Genomic DNA, 13928 nt, shown 5'->3' with positions numbered 1-13928 from the left:
AGTTAGCATCTCTTACAAAACCTTGGCATTACAGTAAAAGCTCATTAATTCTAACTGTTAATCCGAACTGATGCCTTGGTCCCTACACAGCCCTTTAAATCCCTATGGGGGAAAACTGATAATTCGAACTGGGAGCACCTGGTTTTCATTGCTCCTTGCTGAAGTCTGCACAAAGTGATCGCAATGTGTTGCAAAACTAAACCAAACTAGATTTACTAGAGATGCAAAACGAAACAGCAGCATTTCTCAGCAGACGATTCTGACGCTGCGCTGGAGCTCTTGGGCAAGCTGCAAATGATGCTCATAGAGTCTCGACAGAAGAAACGCAAGCAAACGCAAATTACCGATTACTTTTAATTTAGATTTTGTTCTCTACAATGTAAATAGACATGTTTTGGAGCATAAATAGTCTCATATTTCACATTAAGGCTCACTGCCCACATGAATGCATGTCAATGCTTGTTTCTGGTGTACCACAGACTGATCAATTAATTCTGTTTGCTGTTAGAGCTCCATGAACTTAACTTTTCATTCTAGCACCCACCCACTAATTCAAACTCCGCTTAATTCGAATATATAGTCCCCTTCGAGTTCGACTTAACGAGCATTTACTGTACTAGCAAAAACTTGGAAGCTATGTCAAACACTAGCTTTGCTGCTGGTTCCGGCCTTGTGCCACTGGTGCAAGCTTCGCACCTTTTTATGTTTCAGCCTACATTATCTTCTCATTCCGACTGGCCTCTGTTGCAACTGTTTAATTAGTATTATAAAGCACAGACAACAATAAAGCAGAAACAATAGTGAATTGCAGGGTTAACCAGATGTACCAGTCCTTATGCTACTCCGAAACTGGGGACTCTGCAATTTCTACAAGGCAAATGAAACCTTGCGGCAGCTTGTGTAGCACAGTTGTATGCCCCCTAGATGATGAACAGCTGAAGTTTGTCACGTTTTATAAAAATCTTTATTTTCAAACTAATCTCTCTGCATCCTGCTGCCCACCCAACATGCAGAATCTGATCGGTCAAAGCAACACAGTTTGGTTGCAGTGTTGGACCACCAGGCAGGCTTGCAGAAATTGTTCATAGTATGAAGAAAGCACACAAACATGTCATCTGCTTTAAATACAGCTGTGATCACTCTTGTTCGATTTTAAATATTCTCGTTGTCCATTCAGAGAGGAAAGCAAAGGTGATAGCATCACTGCAATATGCCAGATCACATTGTCAGTGGTGAAATCCAGATAAGCCTCCACATCCATAGTGAATGCTGGAACATACTGTGCAATGAAACCCTACACATGCAACATACACGCTACAATGCAAGAAGACTGAACACAAGTTACATTGCACTAGCATTCACCAATGGAGACCATACCTCCCTACGCAATCCCCAGGCTCCCCATATCCCCACAAGCATTACAAAACTGCCATGTCTCAATGCTATGAATAGAATAAATAAATCTCGAGCCCTTCAAAACAATGCGAGATCATGGTTACCACTAACACCAGTAAGCAACTGGTAGGAACACTAATGGCGAATTCCACTGGTTGAGCTGGAGCAAGCTTTCTTGCTCCACAGCCGAGAATCTGCATTCCACTGGTCGATTTGGAGCAAGTTCGCATTTTCCACTGGCAGATTTGGAGCAACCCACTCTGCGATGGAGCATTTCGTGTTGCTATTGTTGCTCCGTCTTGCAGAGGCAGATTTCACCGGAACTCCAGCAACACGGTGCGGTCATTTCCGGTAGTCGGGCAACTCTTGTCTTCAACGTTTTTTGAGGTGGTGTCTGATCACCCTGTGCACCTGTTTACATTCCTGAAATGGCGTCGTTTGACTCTCCTGGACGAGCTGCTGGTTTGCTTCTTGCTCTTAGCGATAGCAAGAGTACGAGTTCTGACAGCAGTAGCAAAAGCGATGACGTCAAACCGTACGTGCTCTACGAAATGATGTTTAAAGGAATATTCCCTGACCCGCTGTGCGCACGCCCGAAGATCATCGGCTACGTCGAAGAAGAGATTTCCATGTGCTCGTCCATATTTGTCAGCGCAACACAAGAAAACAGGACGCCTGGCATGGTTACTAGCGTGGTCGAAATGCACTCTTTGCAGCGGCGACCCAAGGAAACTCACCGAGAGGAGGCAGAAATAGTTTCTGGAGCCGGTTTACGTGACTTATGCATAAACAACTTCCGGAGCGACCTCATGCGGAGCATTCACCCGTTTCATTGGCAGATTTGGCTTGGTGCAATTCGAGTGCTTGCTTCAGGATTTCGGCGGCCGCTCCGGATCTCCCAGTGGAATTCGCCATAAAGCAATGCTACGGAAATCATTTTACTGTACCGCTGACAAGGGGCTGCAAGTCCCGGTGTAAAACATTGATGCCCAATGGCCACTGCAATAGCACATCGCACCAGCCTAGCTTTTAGAAAGAGTAATAAAATACAAAACAAGAAAGTAAAAGCGCACCGCCGAAACTAGCAGCTCAGCCGAAACTAGCAGCTCAGCCGAAACTAGCAGTACAGCCAAAACTAGCAGTACAGCCAAAACTAGCAGTACAGCCAAAACTAGCGGCTCATCGTCATCAGAAATTAAAATTATGAACAAATGACAAACGAGCAATGGGACGTGACAGATGCTAAGTATATAAAAACAGCCTATAAAAATGCCTGCAGTACAAGAAAAGCTATGTACAAATTGGATGGCAAGCGACTGATTTTTTTTTTGTCAGTGAAAAAAAAAAAAAAAAAAAAAAAGAAATCCGAAACCTTGGTCCCAGAGCACAGGCAAAAAAGAGGAAGCTGGGAAGGTGGTCGGACTAGGAGGAGGACGTGCTAGTCAGCCGGTCTAGGATGGTCCTCGCATACTTCAGCCGAGAGAACAGCTCGGGTGGGCAGCCGTTGTGGAGCGTCTCAAGCCGGTACGTGTGGAATACCCGGTTGTTGTCTATGTACGACACTGCTGCCATCAGTGGGCACAAGATCAGCTTGGTGTGGTCTTGGAAAAAATTAATCTGGAACGAAGCGAACAAAGGTTGGTTGAGAGGTCACCCAGATTCCATATGATCAAAAAGGTAAACAGAGGGAACACAAGAAACCAGAATTTTGGAAATCTCAGTTTTGGCACTTTGGAAATTTTCTCAGAGGAGACTTGCAAAGTGATGGAGCCGAAGCTGGTTAAGAAGTCGCATCAAGGGGGACCCTGCTTCAGGGACATATTTCTTTATTTTTTAGTACATTTTTATGAAACTTTTCGCAGCTTATGACTTTTTATGTCCTGATTTCAAATGTGCAATTATTTTTCTATTACAATATGCTGGTTTCAAAATATCAATTATTTCATGTATATTGTTGGGAGCAAGATTTATTTATAAATTGAGAGAGTTATAAAGCAAATCAGCATATCACAATAACCTGGAATGAATACTGTACGCAGTAAAACAAGAATGGATGTTCTAGGCCCATTTGAACAAAAGTTGTGGAACGTTGAACATTCCCAGCTTGATCCCAGTTTGACCAAGCTTCAGTTTCCCTCAATTGCCAAATGTTCAGCGTACCATAACTTTGGTTCAAACGGGCCTAGAACATTCATTCATGTTTTACTGCGTACAGTATTCATTCGAGGTTATTGTGATATGCTGATTTACTTGATAACTCTCAGTTTAAAAATAAAGCCTGCTCCGAACAATACAAAAACTAATAGTTTCAAAACTACATATTGTATTCGAACAATAGTTACACGTTTGAAATCAACACATGAAAATACACAAGCTGTGAAAGTTTCATAACAATATGCTAAAAAACAAAAAACATGTTTCAGAAGCAGGGTCTCCCCTTAAAGAAAACGTTTTGGCATTGGCATGCTAGGTGGTCTTTATGCGGTTGCATCAAGCGTCCTTAAGTATTAACGAGGAGGTGAGTGAAGGAGAAAGCATGGTCCAAACAATTCCTTCAAATCACCTTTCAGCAAATTTTTGAGCACCTGAGGTTCTATAACATGCACTTGCGCTTCATCGAGGCTTCGGTATCTTGACCGACGGCTCTGGGTAAACGATGCCGCTGAAGAACAACAGTTCGGTACAATGAATCGATTGCCACAAAAATCGCACTTTTGCCAAATACAAAGTCGAAATCAGGCAATGCCGTCTATTAGGTTGCATCGAGGAACCATGTGAACCATCACATTCTTTTTGCAGTCAGGTGGGACAGAGCATGCGTGAAAAAAAAACTGCAGCAAAACAAGGGGCCCTAACTTAATGTCGACCATGTAATTACTGGCGGGTTGCCTTGCCATGAAGTGGGCATGCTATATGAAGGCCTTCTCACAAATGAGAAACCTCAGAACTTTCGTCAAATCCAGTTTTTCAAAACCAAGCCGAAGTGCCATTAATACACTTATTATCCAATCTAATAATGAATACTAAAGTACAGTGATACCTCATTAGCTCGTAGTAGTAAAAACAAAAAAAAAAATTGAGATAAGCAAATTTGTGCAAATTCCATTGAGAAGTCCAGTTCTATCAGAAAATATCACTACTGACCAGTTTCTTAACAGGAATGCCTAACTGGCTCTTTGTAAAGGTCTTAAAGAAAACTAACATACCAGAGCTATCAACCAGCTGTGTTTTCCAGCACTGCCTCTTTTTTAATGCAGAAAGACCAAGTAAGGCTGGTCTGCTTCGCAGTAGCACTTGCACCTACCAGAGCATTTTTGAGTTGCTTAATATGTAGCATGTGCTGATCGTCCCCGCCGCTGCACTAAACTTTATTTCGCATCAAGCGAAGCACGTTTCTTGCTTCGGCTGATGCCGTCACCTACTGAGTAGCTGCGTCCACATTGCCGCATTCACATGTGTGACGCCACGTTGTTTCGCTTAAGAAAATGATCAAACCAGCTGATGTTGCAGGTGAGATCGGTATAACCCGCCGCTAAGTCCAGAGAATCGGCCTTCTCTGTCAATGTTGTGACTGGAAAGCTAGGCTCCTCTCACACGATGCAGCCACACAATCATGACGTCCGGAAACTTCGAGCCTCGAATCCGCTTCTTTGATTAGGGCTACCTTTCTTCGCAGCATCAGTGACTTGCTTTGCTTTGGTAGAGTTACACTCACCACACCGCACGGCCAACGAAAAAAACCGTGTGACGTGCCTTGCGTAAATAAAACAATGCTGAAATCGCATCTCTGACAGTAAAAAAAACGAAGTGTATGAACCGTGTTATTTTGCAGGGCCTGCCTCTGTGCCCATCTATAGTGCCACATGACGTGCCACAGGTTTGCTTAACAAAGTTGACATGCCGCTAGGTTCCGACTTCACATTTGGAAAAAATGTCTGCTTTGTCGTAAGCGCTGAACCCAACAAGCAACTAGCCGCATCTGTGCACAGTACGAAGAACACTCCCACAGCAAATGCATGCGTAGCGTACAGCAAGCGGCCCGACAGTGACTGCACGAGCCGAGTAGGTGATGCACTGCACGTAACTAGCCAGGAGACTATCTCTCCACGTGACCACATTGAGTTTCAATGAAACTCAGTTTTCATTTAGTAGCACATCGTGGTACAGACACATGAATAGGGCTAGTACAGACTAGAAGAAAGCCTCCCCATAGGGCCCATGCATGAGAATCTCAGACTGCAGGGGTGCCGCCACTGCTGCTATTGCACTACCATGTGAGCATTACCAGTAATAATAATATCTGGGGTTTAATGCCCCAAAACCACGATATGATTATGAGGGACGCCGTAGTGGAGGGCTCCGGAAATTTCGACCACCTCGGGTTCTTTAACGTGCACCTAAATCTAAGTACACGGGCCTCAAACATTTTCGCCTCCATCGAAAATGCAGCCGCTGCGGCCGGGATTCGATCCCGCGACCTTCGGGTCACCAGTCGAGCGCCATAACCACTAGACCACCGTGGCGGGGCACAGGAAGCAACAAAGAGTATCCACCGAGAGTGGAGCAGCGAGAACACCCGTGCAAAGATAAACATTCAGTTATTATTTGCGACTCACAGCTCCCGCTCGCATTCATGTGCACTAGCATCCCAACACATCTTTCACACACTTCAGACTAGATTTCTTCGTGCCTTCGCGAACTCAATCGCTGTTTTCTTGAATGCTACGGTGAACTGTTGTCAGCCACCAGTCGAGAACAAGGAAAAAAGCAGCTCAGAGTCCGAATAGATTCACAAGACAACAACAAAAACGCAAAATGAGGCCGCCCCCGGCACAAGTAGACAAGGCTGGTTAGTAAACAAAGCGATGTGATGATTGCGATGGAGGCGGCTGACTTCAGTTGCCCATAGTGGCCAGACTTCCGAAGTTTTTCTACCAATGACTGGTATACAAGACGGGGGTTGTCTTTTTATGGCTGTTTTTTGAATAAAAAAAATTCGACCTATATTCCGGTTTTTATGGTAAGTGCCTGCAAATGCATCATCTTGTGCCACGAGTCGTGTACAAAGTAAATTGCCTAAATAGTCTTGAGTCTTTCGTAAAAATCTTCTAAATGAACATTGAATCCTGTCCGCATGTTTCTAATTTATCAAAATGCCCATGTGATTTATATTGCCGGTGTTACTAAAATTGAATAGTGGTAATTTTAGCAGATCTGTAAATAATGGCAAAGGCAACAATGAAAGTGGTAGGTTAGTGGTGCTGTTCTCGTTGTCCGCCCTCTTCCGGCCCAGCTTTTCCTCTAGAGTATGTACTAACTATGTACACATGTATCGCGGAAGGCCAATACTGTCTGTTCTGTCGCTACATCAGTCACTGCATATCCCGGACCCTGTAATATAGTTTCGAAATGCTCCTTGGCATATCCACAATGCTCTACGGGATGGTCGTGCGAGATTGCCAAAATCTTTCCTGCGCTTCGGCAAAAAAGAAAGAAAAGGCTTTATGGTCGGTGCTTGGTGGGGAAGGTGTACTACAGTCAGACACGGATACAGTCGAACCCGGGTATATCGAACTCGCCAAAAAACGTTTATTAGTTCGATATATGGCACAATTCGATATAGGCCCGCTATAGGATTTTGACACAAAGGCACATAACAATAAGAAAAGTACTTTATTAATATGGTGGCTTACTTGCGTGCCCTACTTTGGAACAAAATAGTCCTGGATTTTCTTCTGCGTCAACGACTTCGCTGCCTGCAACAGCACGCACGCCTCCACATTGTCCAACGAGTCGGAGCAGCTGAGGCCGCAACCTTCCACATTCACGCAATAGCGCCGGACCAACGCAAGTGCACTAATCACTTCGGAGGATGTAGGCAATGGGCCATCGTCAATTTCCTTATTGCTGTCGCTTTGGCTCGTGGTCGGCACGACGTCTGCAACGTAGTCCTCATCTTGTAGCTCACCCATGATGGCGACATCATCGTCCGCACTGCCGAACTCGTCGAATGTCGATAGCTCCCGGGAACTCTGCCAGCTCGCTCCAAACTTCGGTGGAAACACCTGCGGTGTCTTCAGTGCCGTCATCGGAATTTGGGGTGTCATCACCAGGCATGCAGAAGCCAGCATGCCTAAAGCAGTTCTGGATCGTCTCCTTCGTGACATCTGCAAATTCTGCCTCTTTGCACAAGCCATGACGACAACGCGCCAATAAAGTTCACAGAGCACCAACAGGCAACACCACCAGCACGGACCACGCTGAATGAGGACTCGAGGAAAACAGGCAGCAGCAGGCACACAAGCATAAAGAAAGAAAAAATGGCGCTCACTTCTACCGCCTCCGCGCCTCGGAGAAAGCACGACGGCCTTTGATTGGCTGTAAGCGCTGCGAGTGGGCCAGGATCATTTCTTGCAGGGGGGTGTTCGCCCGTGCACAAACGGGTCTAAACCACTTTTTCTAGGGTGGCGCCGGCAGTTTTCCCCGCCACCGCGAGGGAAAGCCAACTTGCTGGGGCACTTTTGAGGCACGTGGAGTTTGATATATCGGTTGTCGTTGCTATTCTCGTTCGATGTAACAGTAACTTTTGCTATATATTCTCAATGTAAATTTACCGTTTATAAATTTTTAAGTTTAGAAATTGTTCGATATACGGGATAATTTGATATAAACGGGTTCGATATAGTCGGGCTCGACTGTATATCGAACCCACATACCGTATATACTCATGTAACCGCTACACTCGAACCTCGATATAGCGAACACGGATATAACGAATTATCGGTTTTAACGAAGTAAATGAAGAATAGTCTTGTCATAGTTACAGTGCTAAAAATAAACATTTATAACGAATTTTCGGATATAACGAAGTTATTTTCGTGGCAGATGTGACTTTGTTATAATGAGGTTTGAGTGTATTTCAACAATCAACGTCGACTTAATATTTGCCTTTAGTGTCCCCTTTAAAGGAGTCCTGACAAAAATTTTCGCCCCGCGTTTTTTTGCTGAAATGTGTTGCTGGGGGCCTGTTAGTCATAACACGGCACATCGTTTGCTGCAGCGCGCGACAGATAATTACAAGCTCCTCATTACCGACACAGCCTCAGTTTCGGTTTGACAGAGCTCGAAGAACGGCAAGCCGCCGGGTGCAACTATCACCACCAAGCGAGTGAAACGCTCGGTCACGTGAGCACACAGAACAGTGACGCATTTCCGTGCGGTATGTCGTCGTCTGGCTTATCGTCGTCTGATGGCGACGATTTTCTTGCGGCGGGGATCGAAGGAATTTGACGTGGCGAATCACTTCATGTTTGACCCGCTGGCGAGGAGCGATTCGGCGGGAAGCGCGTCAAAACAGAAATGGCAGCTACGACGTCATCGTAACTTGTACCGGCTGCAACGGTTACGTAGGGGAAGTAGGGGGGTCACCTCCGAGCGTGTCAATGCACTAGGTGTGGCCTATAATGCTGGATCGCGCTCGCGAACTTCAAAATTCATATAAAATACCTTCCAAGCTTTATTCGCTGCCGATATTTTGCAGATGGTACACGCACGTACACGGGAATCGATCCAGCAGGCTATCTCGGCCGCGAAATTTTGTGTCAGTACCCCTTTAAGAACCCTAAGCAGCGCCCCATTCGCTACGCCTCGAACAAGAAGGCCTGGATGACGCGTCAGCTGTACACAGAATGGCTGCAAGCGTGGGACGTCGAGCTGGCAAGTCGAAACGTCACGCTTGCCTTCTTGTGGACAACTGCTCGGCCCACCACACCACCTGCGAGCTCAAAAACATCAAGCTGAAGTTTCTGCCGGCCAACACAACAGCGAAGCTACAACCACTCGACCAGGGCATCATCAAGTTTTTCAAGGTGGGCTACAGGAGGCGGCTCCTTTATAGGCTGCTGGTCAACCTCCGCATGGGCACCGAGCTGAAGGTTGATCTGCTTGGTGCCATTCAAATGATGACGGGCGCCTGGCGAGACGTAAAGACGGACACAGTAGACAACTGCTTCCGTAAGGCAGGCTTTGTGACGGTGGAACTTGCGGAAACCGGTGAAGACTGCGACGATGAGTGCATAGACGACGCGTTTCGCGAGTTGCCGTCGCTCTTCCCGGCTGCCGTTCCACCCGAAGTGTCCGCGGACGATTTCATGGAAGCAGACTGCAATGCTCAGGCTGTCCTCGCTGACGAGCTGCGGTCGCAGGGACCCAGGATGCCCAGGCCGACAGCTCAAGTGGCGATGAAGATCGTCCGGACGAGGCGGCGGCTACATGTGCGTTCTCTGCCGCTGAAGTGGCGGCAGCGTTTGGCTTGATTCACCGTTGTTGCGGTGACATGGAGGGAACCGGGCTGTCACAACTGAACAGCCTCGATAAGATCGAGGCCAGCGTCTTCAACTTCATTTCGAAGACAAAGAAGCAGGCCAAGATAAGAGATTTTTTTTTTCACGCAAATAAAACATTCTGTTGCATCGTGTGTGCAGAATTAGTTGTCATTCTTGAATGCGCCGATTGTAGGTGATGATCCGCCACTGGTAAGGTCTCGGGGCCTGTATTTCTTTATATCAAATTTTTCATATATATCGAACTAATTCGCGATCCCCTTCGAGTTCAATATATCAGTGTTCGACTGTACCATTTAGTGCGTAGTTATGCCGCATTCCCGCAAGTAAGTATCAACAAGGTTCTACTGTACACTTCAAAGTAAAGAACATACAATGCAGTCTTCTGTAAGGACTCACCTGGACTGTTCCATTGGTCAGGTAGAACGCGATTGCTGACCGTGTTCGCAGCCATGTCCGTAGGCACGGCAGCCTGACCAGATTGTCACACTCCCTGGGGCTGACATCCTCGCCTGTCATGAGAAGGTACTGCTTCATGTATGTGCAGAAGTATTTCAGAAGCGTTATCTTTTTCTCCAGCGACGGTGGATACTCCTCCAGGGAGTGGTAGTGCTCAATGTTGTCCTCGTCGACGTACGTCACGCTCCTGTCCAAACGAGAAAAATATGTTTCATTAACCCTTTGTAGGTTTGCCTTTATTTTTGACACGATATAAAAACTGGGTGCGTTATATTGATATAAACTACAAAGAAGTAGTATAAAACAAATTTCATCAAAATCAAGCTGGTAGTTCACTGAGAAAAAGTGGGACATATAGTATGTCCCACTGACTAATGAGAGTGTTTTCAAAAAGTGGGAAAACATTGTCCCAGTATCTCACGAACGCACCATCTCGCGATTTAATTAACAGGTTTTTGGGATGAAACGGCCGAAGCAAGTAGCACGGAGTATCACTTGTCAAGTTGTGCCGAAGAAAGTTGTGTGGACCTCATTGCCAGCAGTAGAACACCACCTGCACCTGCCCCTCTTGTGAGCCTTCATAGCGCCGTGGTCTGTTCCTGCAAAGCTTACTTCACCGTATGCACCAACCATTTTTTTGTCCATTTGCCTGTCCATTTGCGGTCTATGATATCAAGAAAAATATTGCCACGCACCAATATCTGCAATTACCCTGAGGGATGAGTGTGGCAATTTCACAGGGGATTATATTTCGATGCACTTATCGGTAGAATTCTTGAGCAAATTTACAAAAACACGTGATGACTGGAAGCTAAAATCGCCTCTCTGAAAAACTAGAAAAAGAGGAAATTGTACGGCTTTTAGACTGGTAGGTCCTTTCTATCTGAAGAAGAGGAAAATTCAGAAGCTATCACGAAAAAGTTTGCGAAATTTAGCGCCATTGTAACACTACTTCCACCCTTTGAAAGAGTGGTAAAAGAATTTTCCTCGGGATTACGAAGACTTGGGTAAGATATGAGTGAGTTAGTGTTGTGTGAATTGCAACGGGTGATGTGGGAGAAAACTTTTCCTGCAGACGGAAAAGTGGGACACATGTGTCCCGCTGTTGCACAAAGGGTTAGCAGAAGCTCTAATGCGACGAAAGGCAAAGTGCAATCTCAAATACTTCGAGAAGTTGCGGTTCATGAATCCAGCTCAACATTTTTACTCGATTGTATTGTGCAACCAATATTCACGCAAAGAAAATGTACAATGCCTTCGATTGTTCAGTCACCTTTGTGTCATAACAGTGACTGAATGAACAAAAATGCACTTTGGCATTTCTCATGCCTACAACAGTGGTAAAGAAAATAGTAGGGTTCCTAAATATGCACCTAAGTACATGGGAGTTTTAGCAGTCCACCCTGTATAAACCTGAAGGAAAGATCGCCATTTGCGTTTTCTTCGAGTTCTCCGGAAAAAGTGGCATTTTTTTAAAAGCTTCGTGGAACGATAAGAACTCACAGGTTGTTGCTGAGCAGAATGACTCTGGTGTTGTCGTTGAAGACCACGCCGATGCTGTTATCGCACAGCTGGTAGCCTAGCCCATACTTGTCCGTGTAGTCCACCCATTTGCTGACCCAGAACACCGGTACGGAAGCTGGGTCCTCTGCCTCATCGGGACGCTCGAAGCGCAGCTCGGGCGGACGAGCGCTAATCAGGCGCTTGATAAGGCGTTGAAGCTCGTTGAGGTGAGCCTCTTGCGAAGCACCCTTGCTGGCCGGGCTCTCTGCCGCGGGCTTCTGAGAACCACCTGGTTGAGCAGCTGCATGAAAAGTAAAACAATGCTCACATGTCCCAATGAATCCTGCACGCATGTCGATGAATACCCAAACTATGCTCTGTTCCATACATAGTGGTCAAGAACTTCCGTGGGCAAAGTGTATACCAATACCGGTCTCACACGGGCACTTGATCACACGATCCGGGCCTATCCGGATCGTGCTTCTTGATCGCGGTAACAAGTTGGTAGCTGCACACATCAGCAAGATTGAGATCGTCTTGATCCTGATCAGGCCTGATCGCAATTAAATGTGACTGTGGAGCAGCACCTGATCCGGACTGAGCCTAATCCAGATTGGCCCTGATCGCGATCAGAAGTGCCCGTGTGACACCAGCATAACTCAGCGTGTATCATGGCTGCGCGTTGTTGCAAGTGCTTGTGCGAGCAGAGCAAGGGCACGTGCATTGCAATGCTTCACATGGGAAACAAAGAAACGAATAGAACAACGATAAGTGATAGAACACATTCATAGCCATATAACAGTTGATCTCTAAGCCACAAAAATTTAAAATTTATTACTCCGCTAAAGACTGAAAGAAACGTCGACATTGCGGATGCGAGACTATCCTCCGGTGCAAACACATCTACTGCAAGAAGTCACAAGAACGATCTTCGCAGAAGCAGGGGAGCAATTTAGCTCTTCACTGTGCAGCCAGGGGGTGCTCACCAGACTTTCGCGCATTTAGTGTTTTGAGCAGACATCTTCAAGAAAGCGTGCGACTGATAGAGGAAGCATTCGCCGTTCACAAAAAAGGTTCTGTGTGTGTCAGCATGGCCTCTATATCACTAAAAAAAGGGGAAATCACGTATCTAGAAGGTGCTCCTTAGGCTTGCGATCAGAAAGGTTTTAGTCACAACTAAAAAGATGCTTCCATCACCTTTTTCATTCATGTTGTCGTTCGTTCTACTAACGTTTTACACGTTGTCGTTCACTTCAAACTATGAAAGAAGTTGCGCTAAGCGCCACAGCATTGGTATGGAAAGAAGTGCACTCAGACCTCGATATAACGAACATGGATATAATGAATTATGGATTACAATGAAGTAAATGAAGAATAGTGTTGCCATAGATACAGTGTTACAAATAAGCGTTTATAACAAATTTTCGGCTATAACGAAGTTATTTTCGTGGCAGATGTGACTGTTATAATGAGGTTTGAGTGTCTAGCTGTAGCAAGACCACCGAGTTTCAAATTGCTCTGTTTGCAAACAGTCAAATCAGACGCTGTGGTGCTTTCAGTACCCCCTTTTCTTTTACACACACCACTCCTTAGCTTGAGGTTGTTCATCAATGAGAGAGAGAAAAAAAGAAAAGGCAATCACGTACGCTGCTGGGGTTTGAGGCACTGTGCAGGCTTCGCTTCCTTCTCTGGGTGGTTCCTTATGGGAGTTACCTTTGCTTCTATCTCTGCGAAGAAAATGGATGCATAGAGTAAGAACACCTTTTAGACAAGGGCTACAATGTTCAAAGCATAGCCAAGCATTCCTTTGGTGAATTCCATTGGCGGATTCAGAGTGGCCGACGAACTCTGCGCCGGAGCACTCTGCTCTGAAGGAGAGCAACCGAAGAAAATCTGCCAACGGAACACACGTGCTCCCGCCAGAGGAAAAGGTAGGGTGCGCTAGTGCACACCTGCTTCGCAAGCGCCCAGCATTCCTCGAGTTCTGCGCTGTTTCCGCCTTCATGGGCGCGAGCGGAGATCACTTTCACGGTCGGACAGCTCATTGCATCACGCACGTGGTACGCCATGCTCTGCGCACGCGAGGGGAGCTTGCAACTTCTGGTCGAATCCACCGCTTTTCGCGGAGTAGAGAGAGCCGCTCTGTGGAGTGAATCTGGCGTCAGAGCTGCTCCGAATGGAGCCGAAAAACTGCTACCGGAAGTGCTCCAAATCTGCCAACGGAAGTCA

The 13928-nt window shown here is 46.1% G+C and overlaps 1 protein-coding gene across 2 annotated transcripts in view; it reads right to left on the bottom strand.

The window, feature by feature from the left end:
• Positions 1 to 2741: 2741 nt before the first annotated feature.
• The window catches only part of LOC119404968 (serine/threonine-protein kinase PLK1), a 63412-nt gene continuing 52225 nt past the window's right edge, over positions 2742 to 13928 (bottom strand). Inside the window, exons 7-10 of one of the 2 annotated variants that reach the window (XM_037671704.2) lie at positions 13346 to 13426; positions 11700 to 12000; positions 10137 to 10383; positions 2742 to 3012 (exon numbers count right to left, since the gene is read on the bottom strand). In XM_037671704.2, coding sequence (XP_037527632.1) covers positions 2818 to 3012; positions 10137 to 10383; positions 11700 to 12000; positions 13346 to 13426 — 824 coding nt within the window. In that variant the 3' untranslated portion in view covers positions 2742 to 2817. The remainder of the gene's footprint in view (positions 3013 to 10136; positions 10384 to 11699; positions 12001 to 13345; positions 13427 to 13928) is intronic. The other variant, XM_049419144.1, reaches the window with a different exon arrangement.

The sequence above is a fragment of the Rhipicephalus sanguineus genome, chromosome 9 (genome assembly GCF_013339695.2).
Source record: "Rhipicephalus sanguineus isolate Rsan-2018 chromosome 9, BIME_Rsan_1.4, whole genome shotgun sequence".
NCBI lineage: Eukaryota > Metazoa > Arthropoda > Arachnida > Ixodida > Ixodidae > Rhipicephalus > Rhipicephalus sanguineus.
The sequence above is the reverse complement of the archived record's forward strand: the minus strand, read 5'-3'. Positions and strand labels throughout refer to the sequence as shown.